Raw genomic sequence first — 24,815 nt, 5'->3', positions numbered from 1 at the left:
TCTTATTTAATCAGGCCTTATACTATCAGATCTTATACTATCAGCAAGGAAGCACGGACACTCCAAAAAACAGGGAGTGTCGTGTCCGACACGCGACACGCGGTCAACATTCCCGACACGTTGACTATTTCGACACGCGAATTTGACTGTGCTCGACATCCCGACAGGGTCAAATGTCATTTTTGTAAAAAAAAAAATTTTAAAAAAAAAAAACAATTATTTTTTAAAAAATTGAAATATATTAATAAAGCTTCTACCTGATCATATCAATTTTATTTTATTTTTTCCTTTTTTTCCCTTAAGTAGATAAGAGATCATCTCAGCATCATTGTTGTCAATTCCTATTACGCTCTTGCTATATCTCCTTCTCTCTAATCTCTCTCTTTCTCATTTGATTTGATCTCTCTATCTGATATTATCTCTCTCTCTCATCCTAGTTCCTTTATTTAATTAAAGCTTCTACCTTTATAACGTGTTTATGGGTATTATTAATTTAGTTTTATTTTTTTTAAATTATTGAATATTAAATGAAATATACGCTATATAAATTAAAAATATTATTTAATATTAAAACGTCTCCCAACGTGTCGAAATATATATTTTTTTAAGATTGACGTGTCGGAGTGTCGTGTCACGTGTCGCGTGTTGTATTGGTGCTACATAAACTATCAGGCCTTATCATATATTATGCATCAAATATGCCTTTAAATGAAAAAAAATATCTTCCAATAAATAGAACAAATTGGGTAATATCACCAAATTTTGAAGAGTGGTTATGGAAGGTGTCTTAAATCCTTACTTAACACTTTTTCTTTTCTTTTTTTAATTTTCCACCCGTTCATGGATTAGTAGATTACGATCTGAGTCAGGTAGGATTACATAGACAGTAAAATTCTTACTACTAAATTTTAACACAACCATGTTTCTAAAAATTTGAACTCGATATAGCTAGTTAAAAATAACAATTAATTTACGTGCTTGGTGATTAATTTACATCTTTGATGTAGCAATTCCATCTATCATTAGGCAAAAGGATTAATAAGCTGTTTTATCACAATTTATTTAAAGAAATAATCATCTTTTTTATTCAAAACTCTTCTTAAAAAAAAATCACATTTAACTTTTTTATCTAGTTGACAGAAAATAAAAATTAAATCAAATGTAAAAGATTGACTATTTGAACATGGCGCTGCATCGCCACATCGAGCAGCAGCTGCTATGAACATCAGCACTACTTCCTTAACCTCTCAACTCTCACTCCCTCACCTTCGCGCCCCTCGCGCGTCCCATCAACGCGCCACCTTCTCCCTCTTCTCAACTCTCTCCAAGACCCGGCGACTCTCTCCCTCCGCCATGTCCTCCGCGCCTCTCCGATCTTCTTCTCCGATCACTCTAGTGGAACTCAGCGACGAGTCCGATTTCGAATCTCTCCTCTCCCCCGACGGTTACATTTCCGTCTGCGGCTTCGGCTCTCTCCTCTCCGGTAAGTAAGTTCAATTTTACGGGTAACTAACCGCCGTAACAACCTCGGTAACTAACTAACCGCTGCTGCTACTTTCTTTCTCAAACGCAGAGAGAAGCGCCCGAAGCACTTTCCCCGATTTGGTGAATTTCAGAACTGCTAAGTTGAACCAGTTTCGTCGCGTGTTCGCTCACGTGGCTCCGGTTTTCTTCGAGCGCGCCATTGCCAAGCCAGAAACTATGGTTTGTTCTATTAACTCCATAATTGCCACTGCCTTTTGAATTCTCCGATTAGTTCTTCATCGTGTGTTTGTTCTCCGTGAAAAAGAAGAAGCAAGAAATGCTTTACTTTTTTGTATTTTATTGTGAAACTAAAAAAATAAAAAAAAATAAAAAAAAATTAGCATAGAAGATTATGTTTTAACTGTATGTTGATGAAAACGTTATTAGGAGATTTCAAGCTTGAGTGTGGAGCCATGTGAAGGAGAGACTCTTATAGTAACAGTCTTTGAGATCAGAAAATCAGAGGTACAGTGCTGAGTAGTTCAATTTCAGGTTCAATTTGTGCTGGTTTTGTGTGAGTTTACTGTTAGCTGAGCACTGAAGCTAATGTTTGTGCCTTGTGGGGATGATTTGTCAGATTCCAGATTTTATCAGGAGGGAGGTTGAGTTTCGGTTTCTAACTGTAAGTTTTTAGATGTTGATTTTGAGCCTTGCTGCTTTTGTAATATTTTGTTGTCTTCAGATATTTATGCGGTTTGAGATGTTCAATTCTTTGTGTCTTAGGTTCTTCCGGAAACACTTGATGATAAATCTTTTGACTTTCCAGCGGTATGTGTTGGTCGTTATTGTTGTTGCAAAGCTTATAGATATTCTGTTTATTACATCATGAGGATCATTGGTTATTAAATTGGCAAATTTGTCATTTGATGTGTCAAATTTTTCTCAGGTCCTTTGTGCCCGTTATAGTGATGAGGAATTTTTCAAAATTAGATGTAAAGGTAATTCTCATTAGCATTCTACTTGTTATTTATTAAGGACATGGGGCATGTATCATTTTGGCCTTTTGGAAACTGGAAAGGCTGGTTTTTATCCAACTTTTCGTGTTAGTGGATTTTTATGCTTGCATCCATTTATTTTTTTTGGCATAGATGATATTATCTTCTGTTCCTGAATCTGACTTCAGAAACTGACCAGGGAGATAGCCAACTAATTTCTTTTGAATTGAATAGAGTTGTATGCAATTATGCATGGAAAATTTACGAGGACTTGAAGGACCAAAATAGAACATGTATTTATTTTAATAAGTGACAACATGTTCTCTAAATTATTATTTTCACATGTCAAGGTTTTATTGTGACAAATTCAGTAAAGATTCACTAATGACATGAAGGTTTTTCTGGAAAGGCGAGAGGGAACCCTAATAATCACTGGATGCTTCCTATTAAGCATGGACACTTAAGAAAAGGAACTGTGTCCAAGTCTGAACATAAAAAATTCTAATGGGAAACTTTAATTTTGTATTCTTCTTGTGTCGATTTTTTCTGTCTGTGCTTCTTGGGATGCTTCCAATAATAAAATATTACAAGGAATTCCTCAATATGTCATAACTTTCTGGCTAGGCCGAAGGGTGCAATGATTCATTAGAAGATAGGAATTTCCTCCAATCATAGCATTGTAGGTGATTACTGTGTTTTACATAAAAAAAATAATGTGAAATTCTGTTTAATGTATGCCCATACCTTGTTTTTTTTTTTTTATTTCATGCCTTTTGTCTTTGTTTATGCATGCTTACATTACGGTTCCATTCAGGAAACAAGGAAATCTATTTTCAGCAATATGGACGATGGAATATTGATAAAATTTGGAGGGATGATGTCTTACCTTGCCGTGTTTATCTTCGACACTGGTAAGAACTTTTTGGGTGAAGCCCATTTGCTTTTTGTTGATTTGATGTTGAAGAGAGGAACTAGTACAAAATTGCCACATTTCATCTGAATTTCTGCTTAGCTGTTGTTTCCCTGGTCAAGAGTCCTTGCTGTCAGATGCAGAATACACAAGAAAATGCAACTGATAGTGATAGGAATTGTCTGCTTAGGTGACAATCCCGTTGTGTGAATTGGATTGCTTCATCACAGAGGTTACAAATTCATGGGCAACATTTCTCTTCTTCCTAGTTTTTGTTTTCTTTTCTTTTGCTTTCATGACCTCTTGCTGTTTCCCTCTTGATGAGTCCCTTGGCATGTCGGTTTTGCTGTCAATCTGGGAAACAACAGAGATTATCAGCTTCATGGAAACCAAATAGTACCATAACAGAACAAAGTTTTCCATTATTTAAACCGTGCCTACTCTTGGATTCCTTGTAAATTAACAGGAATTGTGAAATTTTTTGTAGCGTGCTGGCAGCAATGAATCTTGGTGACACAGCCTATAACAACTTTCTGGATCACACTTATCTAGCTGACCGTAAAACAACTATTCGTGAGTACCTGGCAACAACAGGTTCTGGCATCATGGAAGAGGAGCCCCCAGATTCCCTCAAATATCGCTATGGTGGTTGATAATACCAACAGTCAATTTTTACTGCTTTAGACATGTCAATGGCAAGGGATGGCAGATGGGCTGAACGTTTTGTTTATTCAATGGAAAAACAAAACATTCTTTAATAATACTTTGATGATCTTCATTCTTCCCATATTTGCTGGAAGTTTTGAATATCTAGCTCAAGAGTAGCAACAAGGGCATGTTTGTAGAGCTTTATTTATGTCAGCTGTTATCTGTAAGCGAGTATAGCATCATAAGTACCCCAATAATTTTGTTGGATGTAGTTACAGAAGAAAAAGTAAATCTCCTCTCTTTGGAAGAACACAACTCTATATCACACTCATGTTTGCTATTATCAAATATATTAGGTTCTTCCTAAATATTTCATGCCCCAACAGAAGAATTCACATAGAATATAACGGGGTAATATAATATATGTGTCTCTGACATTTACGAATGCACTAGTTGCAAAGTCAGAGATGCAAAGACAAATGTCAGTGATTACTGGTTAACTTATGCATTACTGATAAACGTGTCTAATTCCAACATTGCACAGCAAGTCCCACGAGGTGTGAAACAAAAAAATAAATAAAACTATCAAACCCGTTATTATTGAAACCCGTGAACTGGTTCGGTTCTTTTCTTAGTCGGGTTGCAAAGGAAGAATACTTTCATCCCACTACTGATATATGTTACTTGTAATATTTTCATTATTATATTTGGGATAGGATATTGTACCAATCAATTATGGTTACTATTAATGTTACTATCAATTAATTTCACTGTTAAATTGATTATGTTGATCCAACGGTTATATTTATTTTCATATTTGTATAGTTATGATTTTTCATATTTAATACTTTATATTTATTTCCATCTTTGTATGGTTATGATTTTTTATATTTATGAAGAATCATAACCATACAAAGATAAAAATAAATATAACCGTTAAATCAACATAATTAATCTAATGATGATATTGATTTGTAGTAACCGTAATTTGTTACAATAACCTACCCTATTATATTTATCACATAATTTTATATACACATACATTAGGTGAATAACTGAATGACTGAGCTAAGACTGAACCTGATAACCAAATGATTTAGGAGGGGCAAAACAAACAGTTTAGATTTCATGTGAACCGATCATGCACCTTTAGTACACCCCAATACTTTCTCCTGGAAGGTGGCAGAGAGGGATAAAGAAATAAGAGAACTGAAAGTCTGATTGAACCATAATTTCCAAATGCTATATTTTTATTTTTATTTTAAATTTTTATCACATTAAAATATTACAGCTGCTATCTTTCTCTAGCTCTCGGATTAATAGTTCCATCATCTTCTTATACATTGGCATGTAATGATCATTTATCATCGTTTTTGAAAGTCTGAGCTTGCTGTACAGCTCTCTAGGTGTTTCATACAAGCAGACATGTTCCTCAAGAGGATCATCGGAATTTGAATTTGAATCATCAGATGAAGAAGGTATAGAGACAATATGCATGATTCTGCCTGGGGGATAAAATCGATGGCTGTCCAAGTTGTCTGAGGTTGTGATTGAACTACTGCATTCTGCAGCATCAACAAGCTGATTCTCTTCTTCAGTGATCTCTTTTGCTGCTGCAGCCTCTTCTTCCTGAGCATGAATATTCATGGTATTATCCTGTTTCTGAAGCTCCTTTTGCAGCTCATACCATAACTGCCCTTCTGTTAATTGTTCCTCTTCATCAGTGTCATCGTGACCAGATCCTCCACTTGAGGAACTAGGTTCATCCTTAAGCACAGACTCTCTTACAACCTCTTCCGTCAAAAGAGATTCATTACTTCTGTCAGATATTAGAGAAGCTTCAGTTAAGTCCTCTGTTTTAGAGTTTGATGATGGACCAACATTTCGGCGACGCGCACTCATGCAAGACCATGATGACAACGACGACCGAGTTCTGACAACAGCTTGAGCAACACTTTGTGCACGCTTTATCACAACCTGCAAGTATAAAAAAAGGATCTTCATAAGATCAAAGGTACATTATATATGGGAAATCCCAAAACAAAATGAAAATCTAATCATACAAGTATCATGAACAATGGATCAATCATCCCTTCATATTAAGCACAGATGGATAACCACTACAAACTCTTTCAATGTCAAATGAATCCCTAATTGGAAACTAAATCCTAAAGAGCATTATGCAGTGCATGCAGTGAGTGTAAAATTAGAGATCAGGAAGCTTGAAGTTGAAGCTACCTGAGTGCCACTGGTTACCGGCCACAGAATAGCACCAGCACCACCAGCTACCCTGGCTTTTGCGCTAGATATAGATGGTAAATGAGATCCAAGCGCAGTTGCAGAGCGGTAGACAACATTCAGGACCTTTGTACGTTCAACCTGATCCCGTAAATCATTCAACCAAGAGGATGCAGTGACCTGATGAAAAGAAAACCAACTTGAGTAAGAAATGGGGCAAGATTGCATCACAAATTAAGGGGAGTGGTCTATTGCCTCTCCTTTTTGATTAATTTTACATAATTTTTCTAAACTATGAGTTTGATTAACAAAGAAGGATCTTTTAGATAAAAATTAGTTGAATAGGAGTGGCCATAGACACGAGAGTAGCAATAGGGACTCCCCAAATTAAGAAATTAACATTAACATTTGCCAAAACCATATCTAGTCGAAAGTGCTAGCTAGAGCACCTCAGAACGGAGATCGTCAATAGAGGAAGTTGAGAATGTGGGCACCAAGTCAGACCCATTTATGATGGTAGTGATAAAGTGCTTTCCAGATTCTGCTAACTCCCATGTCATACAAGCAGCTGCAAAAATGACAATTATGATACAAGGAATTAGCAGCAGTGGTATGACAAGACAGAAAATGTTTCCATATTAGAGAAAACTTAATGTCTCAGAGCAAATCCTGCATGAAAAATAATCACTACTCAATTGAATAAAAACTTTAAATGTAAATGTAAAGCAATAGTATAATTACATGCCTGGGGCAAATGTGACGCATGTGCTTGAAGAGAACTCTTTCTGCTCTCTAAGAATATATGTTAACAGTGCAGCAGTACCACCACCAAGTGAGTGCCCAACAATCTATGGAAAGATAAAAAGGATAACTGTTTATAAATGTACTTATACAGCCATGTATGTACTAGTCACATGATAAAATTAAAAATGAAAAAAAAGGAAATTATGAAAGGAAACAGAATCTAGAGTAACAAGGGATAAAACAAGAAACAAAGAAACTAAAGGAAGTAGGTTTTCAATTCTGTATACAGTGATGTACCATTATACAGTTCTTCCAAATAGAATATTAAAACAATACCTTGACATTGAAGTCTGGACATTCACCAAGAGCCTTAAGTAGAGTAGGAGCGCAGAGCTTTGCAATCCAACGAGCAGCAGCAACCATACCGCAGTGTGCATATCCTAAAACCAAGTTGCTTATCCCACCATCATTTAAAACCGAATGGTGGAAGGGGACAACAGTACCAGTTGCAGCTGTCAGCGTGTCTTTTATGCTATGAGTACCCCGGATCAATAGGAGTAAACATTTTGACTGTGTATCCCGTATAATTGTGAAAGCAGGCTTCAGAAGCTGCAAAAGGATTTCATTTCATATAGTCAAATTGCAGAAAAATGATGAAACGTGAAAACATGGTGAAATACCTCAGCAGTTTAAAGTAATTTAGGAAAAAAAGAAAAGAAAAAGTAGAAGATCCATACTTTTCCGTGAAAAAGTATAGTTTGGAAGATTAGTGGCTAACATATCGAAGTAGAGCCACAATAATTACAGGATTAAAATACAAGTCAAAACTCAGCATGTCTAAGGCAACAATATTAATGATATAAAATATAAATAATAACCACCATCTCATACAAACATAGACAATCACATATACCTCACATTTGTATATTTTTCCTATTTCTTTCCTTTGAGACCATTTTTTATCAAGTTGCAGAATCCTCAAACAGTGATAAAATAAAATGAACAACACAAACTATTATCTGATAGGGAATTTATAGCATCTAAGTATTGCACAACATAGAAGCCTCTGCTTATGGTTTTTTTTTTCTTCTTATTTCGACACTAACAGCAAGCCTCTGATTGCTTGAACATATTAGTCTACGCTCAGCCAACATTCCACTAGCAGGTATTTGAAATAGGGAAGATAAAAATAACATTTTCTGAAAGAATAAAAAACGGGGTAGCCTTGTTTTACATACACACTTTAACCTCTTGTATTAAATTTGTTAAAATACATCATGTTACACAAGGGCATATCCACTTCCACCATAAAACACGAGTTTTACACAATATCAAATACCACAAGGGGTCTCACAGTTAAATGTTAAAACATTTTCAGAAAAGGAAAAAATTATTATTAAAAATTAAAACATAGGGGTAGTTTTCCAAATGCCTAATACGGCATGGGATTGGGAGTCCCCAAGTGTAGCTCCTCCTTATCTTTAAGAGTCAATAAAGTTCTCCATTTCACTAGTATCAGTCACATATATAACCAAATCCATAACCAAATCCAGTGACAAAGATGAATTGCAGCAAGTTGATGCAGCAGACCTTTACTAAAATCATGTGTTTTTGTGGTAATGATAATGATTTTCAGTTAAAAAATGAAGAAGAAAAAATACAGACAGGATCGAGACAAGGACCTTTGAATTGAATTCAAAGGCATATACTTCTAAACAGTGGTCAGAATGAGGCCACTATTTCTCTATGTGAGTTTTGTCTTACTACTTCTCTCCACCACTCAGTCCCAAAAAATAAAATAAAAAAGGAAAGGGCACAGAGAGAGTGAGTGAATAAGGACAAAGCATACCCCAGCTTTTGGCTTCTGAAGGAGAACATCGTCGTTGGAGAATCCAGCAGAATCTAAAAACACTGGAAATGGCTTCTTAGAGAAAAGCATACACAGTGTCAACAACCTCAACAGCTCATATAACTCCACAATAATTTCATTACCCTTCAGTTGTACACAATCACTACCGGCATACACACTAGCAACTGGCAAATTACCCTGCAAGTATCAGTATCAGTATCACACACCCATTAAAAAACAAACTCGCACAGTTACAGAACAAAAAAAAAGAAAAACAGTGAAATTGACTTAGAATTTCAGAAACTTTTCACCTGCTTGCGCATGAAGTAGTTGATGCCGAAGGCCAAGTCGCCGATGGGCCACATCCCGAGGGTCTCCGAATAGGTGAACCTCAACGTCTCCGACAAAGTGATCATCGATTCAATCAGGGTCGCCGGAGCCTGAGCCGGCCTCCGAGCGAGCCTCCTTCTCCGAACCGATCTGCTTGATTTCGAGGCATCGCCGCCGGCTTGATCGCCGTCGTCCTCCTCCGCCTTCCTCCCGAGCCTCCGGCTCACGTAGTAAAGCATCACCGCCGCTCCGGCGGCGGTAGCCATTGTCCCCGCCGCCATGGGAACCAGCTCGAGATGCCGGAGATATCGGGTAGAACTTGCACGCGCCGGAACAACCACCGCAGAAAGTAACAAGAATCGAAGAACAACAAAGAATGAACGGAATGAGAGCGAATTTTTCTGGGTATGAAAAAAAATTGAATTTTGGAAACAGAAAAGATAAATTAGGGGTTTGGGGTGTGAAATCTGAAACGTAGCTGAGAGGAACAGAGAATGTGGTTTCCTTTCGCTTTATGGGGAAGGTTACCACTTGGGAAGAAAAAAAGAAACAACTGAACAAGAAGCTACTGATTTGTCTCAATGACTATAATACCCTTGGTTGTATAGAACGTTTGGGAATTATGGTAGGGGTAGATTAGGTAGAATGGTGGATTATGATGAGTGAAAAAGTGGGCACGTTAGGGATGAAAAAATGGAATAAAGAATTTGTTAAATGTTTGTTAAACAAAACTTAAAATGAAAAAACAATAAAAGCTTATAAAATAAGTTTGTTAACAAAACTTGAATAATACTAATTTAGGTTTAGAAAGAGAAAGTGAGGATGTACAAGATGAGGACAATAACGGGTGTCGGGTGGGTCCGCGGTTCGGGTCACACGGGATGCGGTGCAATGGGATTGGTTGGTGGCTGGATCCAACCCAACATGGACCATAGAGATAGTTGATGATGTATATAATATGAGTGGGGTACACTTGGTTCAGCTATGCCTATATTAATGGTACTTTGTTGGGCAAAAAAATATTACATGGTTGTATGGTTTAAACAGTTTTGGTAATTAGGTACAGTGTTTTGTCTTCATGGGATGATGTGATTATAAGGACTAAGGAGAAAATTAAACAAATGAAAAGGTGGGGTTGTCTCATTATGTGGTTGGAATACTCCTACATAAAGATGAGTGGGATGTTGATGTATTTGTCTGTGAATAATTGATCCGTGAAAATTTTACATGTGCTCAAAATGACGTAAGAAGTTTTCTATGCATAAATTCATCTGAATCTTACATTTATTTTAACTTTTCAGAATTTAAAAGTGAAAATGTTTTTTCAATGTTGATTTCATAAAAGATGTCTAGGACCTGGGTAACGGAGAATACAATATAAGTTAAAACTATTAAAGGGTATTCCAATGAAGACTGAACAGTTCGATCTCGTCTTGTATATGTTCGATTCTCTTCTGTTTATGTTTAATTTTTTTCATTTATTTAGGTAAATAAAACTTAAATCTCAAAAAATAAGGCTGCATCCAAAGGTTAAAAGGTTTGGGTGCCAGTGTGCTGTAACGAGACAAGAGCTGACAACATAGGTTGAATCTAACGGGTTAATTCGTCAATCAGCCAAAATGGATTGGTGAGAGTCGGGACGGGTTGGCTCTCGGGTCAATTTTTTTTTTTTTCCTATTACGTAATATTTTATTTGTCACTAAATTTTTGTGAAATATTTTTATTTTTATTTTAGTACTCCCTATATATAGAGGCAAAAATAAGTTTCTAAAAAATATCTAACTGAATATTAGCTGATGTTTAGGTTTGAGATTGAAAAAAAAATAAGGAGAGTGTGAAATAAAAATAAGTAATATTATAAAAATAAAAATATATAATTTTATTATTTTTTTACTGTCTATTGGAGGAAGTTTTCTTCTTGATAATTTTGTAATCACTTCAACTGAAAACCAGCATTGGATGAGGTTAAGTTAATTATTTTATATCTCTCTAATACACCTCATCTCGCAAGAGCCTTTTGGGCTTGAAGCGTGGATATGGCACAAGCCCATGAAATTTAAACTTAGAGTTTATTCTGTCTATTGGAGGAAGTTTTCTTCTTGATAATTTTGTAATCACTTCAACTGAAAACCTGCATTGGATGAGGTTAAGTTAATTATTTTATATCTCTCTAATACACCCCCTCTCGCAAGAGTCCTTTGGGCTTGAAACGTGGATATGGCACAAGCCCATGGAATTTAAACTTTGAGAGTTTATTTTGTCTATTGGAGGAAGTTTTCTTCTTGATAATTTTGTAATCACTTCAACTGAAAACCTGCATTAGATGAGGTTAAGTTAATTATTTTATATCTCTCTAATACACCCCCTCTCGCAAGAGCTCTTTGGGCTTGAAGCGTGGATATGACACAAATCCATTTTTTTGTCTGCCTTGTGCTTTTCTTAATTCTACATGAAAGTGGGGGCGGTGAGGATCGAACTCGTGACCTTGTGATCACTGAAGTTCTGATACCATTAAAGAACCACTTCAACTCAAAATCTTAAGGCATTGGGTGAGGCTAAATTAATTATTTCATATCTCTCTAACAAATTTTAAGTTATAATTAGAACTTGGGTAAATCAAACATATGTATAGTATTTTCTTAATTTTAATACTATAAACCTCAAGGTCTAGCATATCAACGCAAATATGCATAGACTTCCTAGAAACATATTTTAGAACAAGAGGAATATTTTGATTTCGGCCTAAGAATAAGAACTAGTCTTACTTCTCCTATCCATTTGCATTTCAACATCAACATCAACAACATCTTTATCCCAAATTAATTGGGATCGGTGGTAGATGAACCCACATGAAAGATACAAAACGGTTGAAAAAAAGTTAAAAATAAAAAATAAAAAAAAATAAAAAAAAATAAAAAAAATAAAAAAATAAAAAAGTAAAAAAGTAAAAAAGCCAAAAATAAATAAATAAAAATAAACAAATAAAATAAAAATATAAAATAAGATAAAATATAATAACAATATATGTATATATAAATAAATAAAAGTAAAAAAGAAAGGGACAAGAAGAAGTGGGGGAAATGAAGGGGAAAAGGACTAAAAAGGGACCATCTGGAACATAGGAATAACAGCGGGTCTAACCCTCCACCATACTTATAGCTTTTCTCCATTCCGTTCTAAGACATACTGTCCGCCAATCTATATCTCACTCCATTAAATCTTGTTTTACTACTTTACCCAAGTAAGCTTCGGCCTACCTCTGCCTCTTTTTGTGTTGAGCTCTTGGTAACAAACTTCTGTTCTTAGAGGAGCATCCATGGGTCTTCTCATCACGTGCCCAAACCACCTCAATCTATGTTCTCTCATCTTCTCGGCTACCGGTACTACTCCGACCTTTCGTCGAATATCTTCATTTCTTATCTTATCCATCCTTGTGTAACCACACATCCACCTTAACATCCTCATCTCTGCTACTCTCATCTTATGCTCATGTTGCCTATGTGTTGGCCAGCATTCTGCTCCATATAGCATTGCCGGTCTTACTGCCTTTTTATAGAATCTTCCTTTTAACTTCAGGGGGATTTTGCGGTCACACAAAAATGCAGATGCACTGCGCCATTTCATCCACCCTGCTCTGATTCTGTGATTTACATCCTCATCAATCTCTCCACCGTTTTGTAAAATGGAGCCCAAGTATTTAAAAGCATCTTTTTTGGGTACCTCTTGACCACTTAGATGCACAGGTTCTTGGTCCTCATCTCGTACCAGAGAAAACTCACACTTCAGATACTCAGTCTTGCTTCGACTTAATGTGAATCCTCTGGATTCCAATGTGCTTCTCCACAATTCAAGTTTTCTATTAACACCCTCCTTGCTCTCATCAATAAGCACAATATCGTCTGCAAAAAGCATACACCATGGCACTTCCTCTTGAATATCTTTTGTTAGTTCATCCATAACTAAGGCAAAGAGGTAAGGACTTAGAGTCGACCCTTGGTGTACACCTACCGTGATAGGAAAATAACTTGATGATCCGTTACAAGCTTTTACACATGTAGTAGCCCCATCATACATATCCTTGATTGCCTTTACATACTTTAATGGAACCTTTTTCTTCTCCAGGACCCACCATAAAACTTTCCTTGGAACCCTATCGTATGCTTTCTCAAGGTCTATGAACACCATATACAAGTCCTTTTTCTTTTCTCGGTATCTTTCCATTAGTTGTCGCATCAAGAAAATTGCTTCCATGGTACATCTTCCTGACATAAATCCAAATTGATTTACAAAAACCTTGGTATCTTTCCTCAAGCGATGTTCAATAACCCTCTCCCACAACTTCATAGTATGGCTCATTAGCTTAATGCCTCTATAGTTTGAACAATTCTGTATATCTCCCTTGTTTTTGTAGATAGGCACAATCATACTTTTCCTCCATACATCAGGCATCTTATTCATCTGGAGAATCTTATTAAAAAGATTGGTCAACCATTTTATTGCCACATCCCCCATGCCTCTCCACACGTCAATAGGGACACCATCAGGCCCTAAGGCTTTATTAGTCTTCATCCTCTTTAAAGCCTCCTTAACTTCATGTGTATTAATTATGCGTACAAATCTTCTATTCATATCATCACACGCGTCCTCTAAGTCCACCTCGCTTGTATCTCCATCCCCATTATACAGCTTGTTGAAGTATTTCAACCATCTTTCATTTACATCTTCATCTCTCACCAGAAGTTTTTGATTTTCATCCTTGATGCATCTAACTTGGGTGAGGTCTTTACTTTTCTTATCCCTTATCTTTGCAAGTTTATAAATACCTCTTTCACCATCCTTGCTCCCAAGATTTTTATACAACTCGTCGAAAACCTTGCCTCTAGCTTCTCGCACTGCTTTCTTTGCATTTTTTCTCGCCAATCTAAACTTTTGCAGGTTCTCTGCACTGGGACTTTTATGCAAAGATCTAAAGCACTCCTTCTTATGTTTAATTGCCTCTTGCACCTCTCCATTCCACCACCATGTTTCCTTTGTATGAAATCTATTTCCTTTGCTTTCTCCCAACACCCTCCTTCCCAAATTTTGAATACACTTAGCCATCTCATTCCATGTTGCATTCACTCCTCCATCAAACTCCCAAGGTCCTTCGTGCAACATTCTATCATTGAACTCTCTCTATTTTCCCTCCTTAAGCTTCCACCACCTTATCCTTGGATTCTGAGCCCTCTTCTTCATTGTACGTACTTTGTTGAACCGAACATCCAAGACTACCAGCTTATGTTGCGTAGCGACACACTCTCCAGGGTAGACCTTACATTCGACACAAGAAGTTCTATCTTCTCTTCTAGCCAGAAAGAAATCAATCTGACTACGATTATGGCCACTATGAAAAGTGATTAGGTGTGACTCCCTTTTTTGAAAAAAGGTGTTCACTAACATCAAATCGTAGGCTAGTGCAACATTCAAGATATCTTCTCCAGTCTCGTTTCTCGTCCCATAGCCAAAACCTCCATGGATTCTATCAAAACCTCCATTGCTTTTACCAACATGACCATTTAGATCTCCTCCTACGAAAATCTTCTTTTCTCGAGGTATTCCCCTCAAAACCTCCTCCAAGTCTTCCCAAAATTGGCTTTTATCAGTTGGTTGCAATCCAATTTGGGGTGCATACACACTGAGGATATTCAGAATTAAGTCACCCACAACAAGCTTAACCAGAATAATCCTGCCGCCTTTCCTTTTGACGTCCACAACTTTATCTATGAAACTTTTATCGATCATAATTCCAACACCATTTCGACTCTTGTTCGTACCTGTGTACCATAACTTGAAACCAGCTCCATCCACTTCCTTGGCCTTTTCTCCAGCCCACTTAGTTTCTTGCAAACACACAATATTCACTTTCCTTCTAGCAAAAACATCTGCCAACTCCCTCAATTTACCCGTTAAGGTTCCTATGTTCCAGCTTCCTAATCTCATCCTTAACCCCTGGGCTGTGCTTGCCCGCCACGCTCGCCCATCTGCGTGTTGGGACCCTGGCATACTTCTCACCAAATCCGGGTGAAGACCTGGCGCCTTGCCTTGGGGCAAGGACCCTAGCCCACTTTTCACTACACCACGGGCCCGATGCAGCGCCTTGCCTTGTGGCAAAGACCCTAGCCCATTTTTCGCTACACCCGGGGCTCGATGCAACGCGTCGCTATGAAGGGTACGCCCCAACGAAAAATCATATAGGTTCATCACATAAAAATATAGCTGTTTTTTACGGCCGGTTCGCAACACCTGACGCCAACCCTCCTCCTTTATCCTGGCTTGGGACAGGCCATGCATGCAAGCACACATGGGCGGAGTTATCCATTTGCATTTAACGGTGATAATTTATTATAGGTTGATAATTAATTAATAGATATAATTAAATAAATTATAACCGTTAAATACGTACAAATAAATCATTGAGAGGATAATTAAAACTTCTAATTCTTATACTGAAGTTAAAAAAATCCTTCCTTTGAAAATATATTGTTCGAGTAGAAAACCATTGAAACAATAATGTGATATGACAAGCCAACGTATTAGAAGTTATAAATATAAATTTATTCAGTTTATGGATACTGATAGGGCGAAGCATGAGGATGATGTATGTTTCTCACATGGGGAGTAATAATTCAATCCAATAGAGTGGAAAATCAAAACTCCAATGGGTCTGAATGTTGGAACTTAGTAAATGGCCGAGTTCATTGTAGTGGCGGGCTTAGGGAAAAAAAAGTATGTGTGCACACTTAAGGTGGGGGTTTGGGGGCAGTGCTTCCGAAGATTTTTTTTAAAGAAAATTTTAAATGTATTAATTGTAAGGGTTAATTGATCAAAAACCAACCTCTATCGATGTCTATTTGATCCAAAGTTGACCACTTTTGCTTCACAAAAAAACGTGAAAAATCACATGCGATTCTCCTCCGCTTGATGAAGATTGAATTTCAGGAATCATTGATATCCATTAAGGTTTGGAGCTAATAAGGTTTATGTTTCAAAAAAAGAAGAAGAGACAAAGCAATGAGATAGGATTTAAGCTTTAAGCTTTTAATTATATGGGTTGGTTGGGTTGGGCTTGGGCCTATTTTTATTTTTTTATTTTTAATCTTCCTAGTTTTTTTTTTACTTGACCTAAATCACCCACCTTTTAAAAAAAAAATCTCAAATTTTTATGTGTGCATGTGCAGACACAGGCAACAACACAGGTCCGCCTTTGGTTCAATGTGGAAGATGTGTTTATAGCTATGAGATGCATAATATCAGTAAGGTTATTTGGAGATTGGAGATCCCTTCTCTCATATGGAAGTGTTATTTATATAGGGAACCAAATGGATGAAAAAAAAGGAGCATTTTTTACTGGGAAAACTTCAACAACAAAAAACCAATCGGTTTCCTCTAGAATCATTTATCTCCTTTTCAGAAGTTTGAATCATTTATATGGCTTTTTCACCCTTTTGCCCTTTATTAATTATTTAATAACCATTTTGCCCCTTATTGCAAACTATCTACTAATCTGCCCATCTTTAATCGATTAAATTGAATATTTAATCGATTAAATGGTCAAATGAAGATTTAATTGATTAAATCTTTAACTTAATCGATTAAATCTTTAACTTAATCGATTAAATCTTTCTCTTTATCAGAAGAACAACCTTATGCATGAGAGATTTAATCGATTAAATAGGGAGATTTAATTGACTAAATCTTCAAGTCAACGATTTTTGCCTATTTTGATCATTTAATTGATTAAATTTTTGGCTTAGTCGATTAAAAAGGGCAGATTGATAGATAGTTCTGAATAAGGGGCAAAATTGTTATTAAATAATTAATGAGGGGCAAAAGGGTGAAAAAGCCTCATTTATATTCTTACTTAAAGTTTCCTTATCACTTACCTCCTAAGTTAATTTTCCATCCAAAAATAAAGTTAATGGAGTTAATTTTTTTGAAAAATACCTTAACTATCCTTGAAATAAAATAGAAAAAAAAAACAACGTAGAAGAACCCTTGATGTCTCGTGGCTGTGACTTACGTCGCCTTGTCTTCATCTGATGCGTAATAACCTTCTTCTTTATCATTGTAGAGGAAGACAAAGAATGCAAAGCACAAACACTACACAGCTCTGAAATAGGAGGAGAAAAAAAATTTATAAGCATTGTTGTGTTGGATTTCGTAAATCTGGGTGTGTATCTCTCTTTGTCTAAATCTTGTGGTTCTGTGATTTCTATACTTTGTGTTTATGTTTTTGATGATCATTTTGCCTTCTTTCCCTCCAAACGCCAACTCTCGCACAACATTACCCACCCTTTATGATGAACTGGATCTTTTTCATGTTCTTTTTCGCGATTAACACTTATTTTAGATTTTGGATTTTGTGTGTGTGTGTTGAATCAATGGTTATTTCCAAGTTGGAATTTTTCGAAGTTACTCTTGTTAAATTATTGTTTTTTGGTATATTTTATTTGTGTCACTTTTTTGTGATTTTTTCTTGGTGCCCTTTGTTGGAGATGGCGATTCAATTTGAAATTTTTGATCTTGAGTTTGTTTTACTCGTGTGAATGTCAAATTTATTTATTTTTCCTTTTGATTTTTTCATCTAGCTCCTTTATATGGTTCTTTTTGTTGCTCCTCCAGCATGTGACCAGAAGAGGATATTTCATATTGTTGAGTCCATGGTTTGAGTAGAAAATAGGAAGGTGGGGATTGAGGATATTTCATATTGTTGTTTCTCTATTTTGTTAAGGGTAGTTTTGGTATTTTTTTTAAAATTAACTTTAATTTTGGATGGAAAATCAAGTCAGTGAGGTAAGTGATAAAGAAACTTTAAATAGGAGTATAAATAATTAAAAATTTTGGGAAAGGGGTAAATGATTTTGCATAAACTTATACAGATTTTTTGAAGTTTTCCCTTTCTTATTTTAACAATCCTTCGTAGCAATGACATTAAGAACCTATGATTCTCTGTCAACTGTCATATATAGTGTACTCCCCGGAATAAGGATCCAATACTCACGAGAACATGAAATGCCTGTATAAAAAAGGAAAAAAATATTTATCTTTTTAAAGGATGATCATTTTATAAAATTAGTATTTTTATTTAAAATTTAAATTGAAAAAAAAGTCACCCACTTTTTTTCTTCATAATTTTCATTGTGTATCTTTTTCTTTTATCTAAAAGGACACAATTCTATGTCATTTAAAAAAATAAACACTAAACCCATAAAAAGAAAAAAGGAAAAACGATTTTTCCTGTTATTGGAGAAACTATTCTCACTCCTGCACAAACAAATTGATGGTTACCTTTAGCTTCTTTTTTTTGTATCAAGAGAAATTTTTACCCTATGGAATGAAGGGTTCATTTTTTCTGCAGTTGCTAGTTGCTGCAGAAATCAAAATTTTGCAACAAACACAGGAAAATAAGACCTACTGATTTTTTCTTATAAAAAAATGTTAAGATCCAATGTCATATTCTAATTAATATGTGTCTATTTCAGCAAAACTCTTTTTGCAGCAATATAATTGCCTAAAAAAAATAAGGAATGAACTTATATATTAAACCTGAGATGGACCTTAAAAGAACAGTATGTAGATCAAAATTCTAGCGTCTTAATACGCTGCATGATAAGATATTCCCCCAAATGCTTATCCTAAACCTCAACAATTGGGTTCGAGGCAATAAATTTTCAACGCTGCTTTAGTTGGTTTGCTACAATAATGAAGGAATAATCTTTAATTTTTTCGGATTTGCCTTTGTTGGAATGCGCCTCAGCCTCCACTATCCCTCATCTGCATTATGTATAAAGATGTCTAGGGCCTTCTGTGAAGAGCAACAGATGACATAAAATGGAAGTAAAGTTGTGGTGTAACTGTAAAGCAATTTTGATAGAATTTTGTTAGAGAATAATATAAATCATTAAAAAGGCTCTCACCCAACACCTTAAGATTTTGGGTTGAAGTGATTCCTTACAAATTTAAACTTCAGAGTTGAAATCAATTTTTTTTTAAATGATTTAACATCACTTGAGTTCAGGATTTATGTGTCTTTTTTTATAATAATTAGAATGTATATACAGTCTCACAAAATTTCATAAAAACTTGAATTAGTTTTGATATAGTAATTGAATTATATGTGAGAAACCATAAACAGTAATTTCAGTATTAAATAATCTAAAGCTCAATGTTTGAGAGATTTTTATAAAGCTAGAAGTTCAAATTAAAAAAAAAAAAACACTTGTGGGAAGGGATATTTTTAATATTCCAAGTGAATATTAGTATTATATTAAAAAAAAGTTTTTGATATTTAAAGGGTTAGAACTTGCTTGGAATGGTGGTTGGAGGAACGTTATACTAGAAAGTGATTCATCTACTGCTATTACTCTGCTCACCAAATCTAGTGATGCATCTTGTGACTCACGACTTGTGACTCGAATACGGGAATGACTATCAAATAACTGGACAGTTCAACTGGTGCATACATATAGAGAAAGTAATTCTTGCGCGGATTGACTGGTTAATTTTTTGCTGAAAAGGATGGAACAAGAAGACTATTTGACTTTTCAATCTCCTCCTCCTAGTATTAAGTGATTGTATTTTTCTGATTTTAATTCTGTTCATAGGACTAGAGTTTTTTGTTTGTAGTTTGGTTGCTTTTTTGTTTTGTGCTATGCCCTAATTTCAACCAAAAAAAAGTAAGAAAACCTTGCAAATATGTGTGTGTGCGCGTGTGTGTGAAAGAAATAAAAAAGTAGTGAAAGGTAAGTTTCTTTTTTTGTGTAAAAAAGTTCACGTTACTTAATTATAAAATTAAGATGTGTTGATAAGTCTCATATAAAAGTGTACAGTAGCTTTCATAAATTGACTATAAAATGATATTACTCGCACCATACAGCAACCATTATTAATTTGTACATCAAACCTAATGTTTGAAAGCGAAATTGTGCTTAGAAAGCTGAAAAAATTATACGACCAATCAAATTCCATTCAATGATATAAGAAAAGATTGGTTCAACCAATTAAAGCATACGTCGCATGAAGCATGCATGACTTCCTTTCATCTATTTATTTATTGGCTTGGTCAAACTCTCATTACTCGTGGATCAACTACAATGTTATTATTGATCCGGTTAAGTACCTGTTGACCAACTTTTCCTTAAAAAGATGAAGAGAGAGAGAGAGAGAGAGTGATTTATGAATAATAACTGCAAATGTAAAAATAATTTTGTTATAAGATTGACTATCAATTTATTGAAAAATAATATGATATTTGATAAATTATAAATAATTTTAAAATACGTATAGATAATTTGTTCTTATTTAATAACTTTATAACCTTTAAATATGAGATTAATCTTGTTCGAAATACCTGAGTTAATTTTTTTTAGTAAGCAATACCTGAGTTATTTTAATATACATAGCGTTGTTATAAGGACTTTTACACTTATATTAGCATTTATTTTTGAGGAATATATTTGTTATGTTAGAGGAAGAAAAATATTTTTCCTGCACTAACAAAAAAAAATGGACCCTATGAGAGTTTCAAAAACAAAAAGCAAAAAGTTGACGGGGATGTTTTTGTGTGTGCTGGGAGGGATTTGTTTAGTAATAGGACCAACAAAATCCCCTTTATTTTTATTTACTCTTTTGAAAAAATCTTGTTTCTGTAATATTTATTTGGTTTTGCAAATTTCATAACCAATTTATTTAAAAACTATTTTTCAACGATAATGTGAGTACTTTTTGTTAAGAGGGATCTGTTTAAAAAAAAAATTATAAATTTTTTCAAATTATACTATGTACTCGCAAAAGTACATATATAGTATAATCTAGTGTACTTCCGGGAGTACATAGTATAATTTATAAACAAAAGATTTGTAAATATAACCCCTTTTTTCGGTAAACATAACGTCAGTATTAAATTACATTTTTGTAATAAATTATCCAATACTCACATTTAATGAATAAAAAAACTGTCCGTATTTTGTGGGCGTGTGTATTAAATTAAATAAATTATTGGTAAGGCTTCTAAAATAGTAATTTATTTTAATTATAGTATTTAAAAAAAATTGTTATTATATTATACAATAATTTTTTTGGCTTAATAAATTTATATAAGAAAATATTTAAACTTAAAAATCAATGTTTAACATGTTAGTTTATTTAAAAATTGATTTTATCAACTTATATGGAAATTTTATTATATATTAAATAAACATTTTAAAAAAACTTTGAAGTTGTTTATATCAAAAAATAGATCAAACTGAAATGTTATATTTGAAGAATAAAGTTGACCCGTTATAGCAAAATCCAAACTTATCATGAGTCTTTTCATGCTTGATTACTGTAAAAAATAACTAATATAACATTTTAAAAATTATTAGATATTGTCAACACCTAAAAATATTAAGAAATTGTAGAGGCACACGTCATTTGTTGTAGATAGGAAATTTTGGGCTTTCAAAGGCGTGGTCCAATTATTAGTGACGGAATGGAGGAAAAGTAACGTGCGGCAGTTACGTGTTACTAAGTTTGGGTTTAGGTTCATTTATTTTCAAATTAAATTTTCTTTTGACAATTCTTTAAGGGCGTTTGGTACGGGAGAAATTTTTATTTGTCCGGGAATCTTGATTTTCAAAAATATAATTTTTGCATTCAGTTTACGATAATATCTGAAAATTTAAAATTTAGAAAAATTCAGTTTTCCGGGAATCCCTCAAAATCCCGCGTATCAAACGCCTTAAAGTAAAATAAAAATAATTATTTTGAAATAAAAACTTGTTGCCAAAAGTGTCTTTAAATTTATAGTTGAGGTGATAACGCTGAAAGGATACTAAAAAGTAAAAATTCTATGTGCATATAATTAAAGTAAGCCCTTACAAGCAAATGCTTCCTTTGATATTAATTGTTGAGATTGACTTTTGGCAAAAGAATTTGATGTTGATCAGTCGAATTCTGATTTGGATTTTTATAAACATATATCTTGTGTTTCACTCAAATTTTCTGAAGACCATCAACCCTAAGGCTTGAAGGAGTTATTTTCTGAAACATTGCACCGATGATTTTCATTATATTGGTAATTTTGCCACCTTAGTAGCCTCACACTGCCATAAAGTGCGGCTATGGAAATTTTGGGTTTGCCAGCACAATTTTGGCATTGAACTTTAGAGGGAAAAGAAAAGAAAAGCAAAAATCAGCTTCTCCAAACAGGGAAATCAAATTTCCTTTTGAAGGTTGTTTGGTGACCTAATCACTTAAAAAAAAGTTTTTCTTTCGGATTTTAAGGGTATTGTTTCTTTAAAGGCAAAAGTATTTCTGTATTTTTTGCAGAAAAATTTTGTCTATCACAGATATATTTTTATCAGAATTCGAGTATGATTCTGATTTTTAAAAATAAAAGTAAAAAATAAAAGGATCCATCGGCGAATCTTGATGAATATGTGTGTCACAACTGCAGAAAAATAGAACCCTTCTTTTAGTTATACATTATTATTTTCAATTTAAAAATTGGGTTAAGTGTTTGTCATTTTAAATGACATAACTTTGTATCAATTTAATGAAATTACATCATTTTAGCAATGTTATAAAAACCGAGCCGGTTATCGAACCGGTCGAAGTGTTGAGTCATTGGATCACTGGTTCAATCGCATGACCCGGATATATATATATATATATATATATATATATATATATCAACTTTTTAATTTTTAATTTGGGATACTAGTTATAATTTTTTATTTTAAATTAAAATAAATATGAACATATTACCATTATTAAATTAATAAAAAAATAAAGGTGCACACATGTGAATAGAAGAAAAAATGATACATGAAATAATATGAAAATATAAAAGATTTTAAAATTATTAAATTTTTCTTTGTGGGTTTGCAAGAAGAGTGAAATTAGATTTGGCCCATTGAGTTCAAAAATGACTGAACACGCCCAACTTTTCAAAACCCTAATATTCCTATGTTTAACATCTCCTTCCAATCTCAGTTAGAAAAAACAGTAGCTGCCTCTGTTGTTTTTCACTGGTTTTAGCCAAAACCAGAAACGAACTCGCAAAGTCCATTATATGGTTTTTTACATGTCACTAACTCGCGAAGTCCAGTCGCCTCTGTCTCGTAAACCCTGATTTGGTTTTCGCTGATTAGTCCTCTTGTCTGTTTTCTGGTTTTCTCTTCTCTGATTTGTGTTCTGGTTTTCTCTCTTATGGTTTCTCTCTTCTTGTTTCGTTTCTGGTTTCATTTCTGGTTTTCTCTTCTGGTTTCGTTTCTGTTTTTTTTCTTAAGGTTGTGCCTTCGATCTGATTTTTTCGAGTGTTTTTTGAACCGGCGGGTCACCGGTTTTAGAAAAACTCGGCCGAGAGTCAAACCGGTTCACACCGGTTCACTTGCAAGTCCGATCCAATATGCTACCCGGACCGGTCACACGACCGGTTTCCAGGTTGAACCGACCGGTCCGGTCCGATTTTTACAACACTGCATTTTAGTGTGTTTTTTATATTTTTGTACAATTTTTCTTTTTTTATAAAATTAGAAGAAAAAAAAAAGTTGAGGAAAAAGAATGCAAAAACATACCAAAACAACATAATTTAGTTAAAAATAACACAAAATTGTGTCATTTAAAATGACAAACAATTCTCCCATAAAAATATTATTTCTTTAAATTTATTTTTAAATCTAAACTAATATCACACTGATACTAATAATTTGTATGTTAACGCAAAAATTTTATTAATAATTTTGAAATTAAAAGGATAAGACCTATGTAGCACCGATACGACACGCGACACGTGACACGACACTCCGACACGTCAATCCTAAAAAATTATGGATTTCGACACGTTGGGACACGTTTTAATATTAAATAATATTTTTAATTTATATTGTGTACATTTCATTTAATATTTAATAATTTAACAAAAAAATAAAACTAAATTAATAATACCCATCAACATGTTATAAAGATGAAAACTTTAATAAAAAAATAAGAACTGAGATGAGAGAGATATATAATATCAGATAGAGAGATCAAATCATATTAGAGAGAGAGATCAGAGAGAAGAAGATACAACAAGAGCGTGATAGGAATTGACAACAATGATGCTGAGATGATCTCTTATCTACTTAAGGGGAAAAAAGACAAAAAGATAAAATTGATATGATCAGGTTGAAGCTTTATTAATATATTTTAACTTTAAAAAAAAATTAAAAAAAAATAAAAAAAATTACGAAAATGCCATTTGACCGTGTCGGATACGGTCAAATTCGCGTGTCGGAATAGTCAACGTGTCGGAAAAAGTCAACCGCGTGTCCGACACCGTGTCGGAGCGTGTCGCTGTGTCGGACCCGACTCTTCCTGTTTTTACAAGTGTCTGTGCTTCCTTGGATAAGACGAACAATTAGGCTCTTTGACCAATTGGGGTTTTTTGAGATTTTAATTTATAAATTTGGTATTTGATTCACGATATTTACCAATGAAGGTCATTTAGTAACGCGAGGGGGACCCAGCATCACTGAGTGCCACTACCCTCACCCCTCGCGTCACTCGCATTTTTTTTATTTTTTTATTTTTTTTTCAATTAGTGACGCTCTCCTCCCCTGGGGCACTAACA

At 34.4% G+C, this 24,815-nt stretch overlaps 3 protein-coding genes across 3 annotated transcripts; 1 reads left to right on the top strand and 2 right to left on the bottom strand.

Moving 5' to 3' along the window:
- Positions 1-1,203: 1,203 nt before the first annotated feature.
- LOC133312193 (uncharacterized) lies at positions 1,204-4,339 on the top strand. Its single transcript, XM_061513357.1, has 8 exons — positions 1,204-1,483; positions 1,574-1,704; positions 1,912-1,989; positions 2,102-2,146; positions 2,248-2,292; positions 2,411-2,462; positions 3,274-3,370; positions 3,857-4,339. The coding sequence occupies exons 1-8, from the start codon at positions 1,219-1,221 to the stop codon at positions 4,020-4,022; spliced, it is 879 nt and encodes a 292-aa protein (XP_061369341.1). The 5' UTR covers positions 1,204-1,218; the 3' UTR covers positions 4,023-4,339.
- Positions 4,340-5,289: 950 nt separating this feature from the next.
- On the bottom strand, positions 5,290-9,692 carry LOC133312175 (uncharacterized). The gene is made up of 7 exons (XM_061513330.1): positions 9,160-9,692; positions 8,849-9,046; positions 7,336-7,608; positions 7,001-7,103; positions 6,705-6,823; positions 6,256-6,435; positions 5,290-5,994 (listed from the first exon to the last, which is right to left on the bottom strand). The coding sequence occupies exons 1-7, from the start codon at positions 9,457-9,459 to the stop codon at positions 5,290-5,292; spliced, it is 1,878 nt and encodes a 625-aa protein (XP_061369314.1). The 5' UTR covers positions 9,460-9,692.
- Positions 9,693-10,514: 822 nt separating this feature from the next.
- LOC133312174 (uncharacterized) lies at positions 10,515-15,157 on the bottom strand. Its single transcript, XM_061513329.1, has 2 exons — positions 14,686-15,157; positions 10,515-10,534 (listed from the first exon to the last, which is right to left on the bottom strand). Exons 1-2 carry the CDS (start codon positions 15,155-15,157, stop codon positions 10,515-10,517), a joined length of 492 nt encoding a protein of 163 aa, XP_061369313.1.
- Between the last annotated feature and the right edge of the window lie 9,658 nt (positions 15,158-24,815).

Source organism: Gastrolobium bilobum, unplaced genomic scaffold (assembly GCF_033153095.1).
Source record: "Gastrolobium bilobum isolate Gb01-03AN ecotype WA unplaced genomic scaffold, APGP_CSIRO_Gbil_v1 utg16099, whole genome shotgun sequence".
NCBI lineage: Eukaryota > Viridiplantae > Streptophyta > Magnoliopsida > Fabales > Fabaceae > Gastrolobium > Gastrolobium bilobum.
This window is presented reverse-complemented; position numbering and strand designations above follow the sequence as displayed.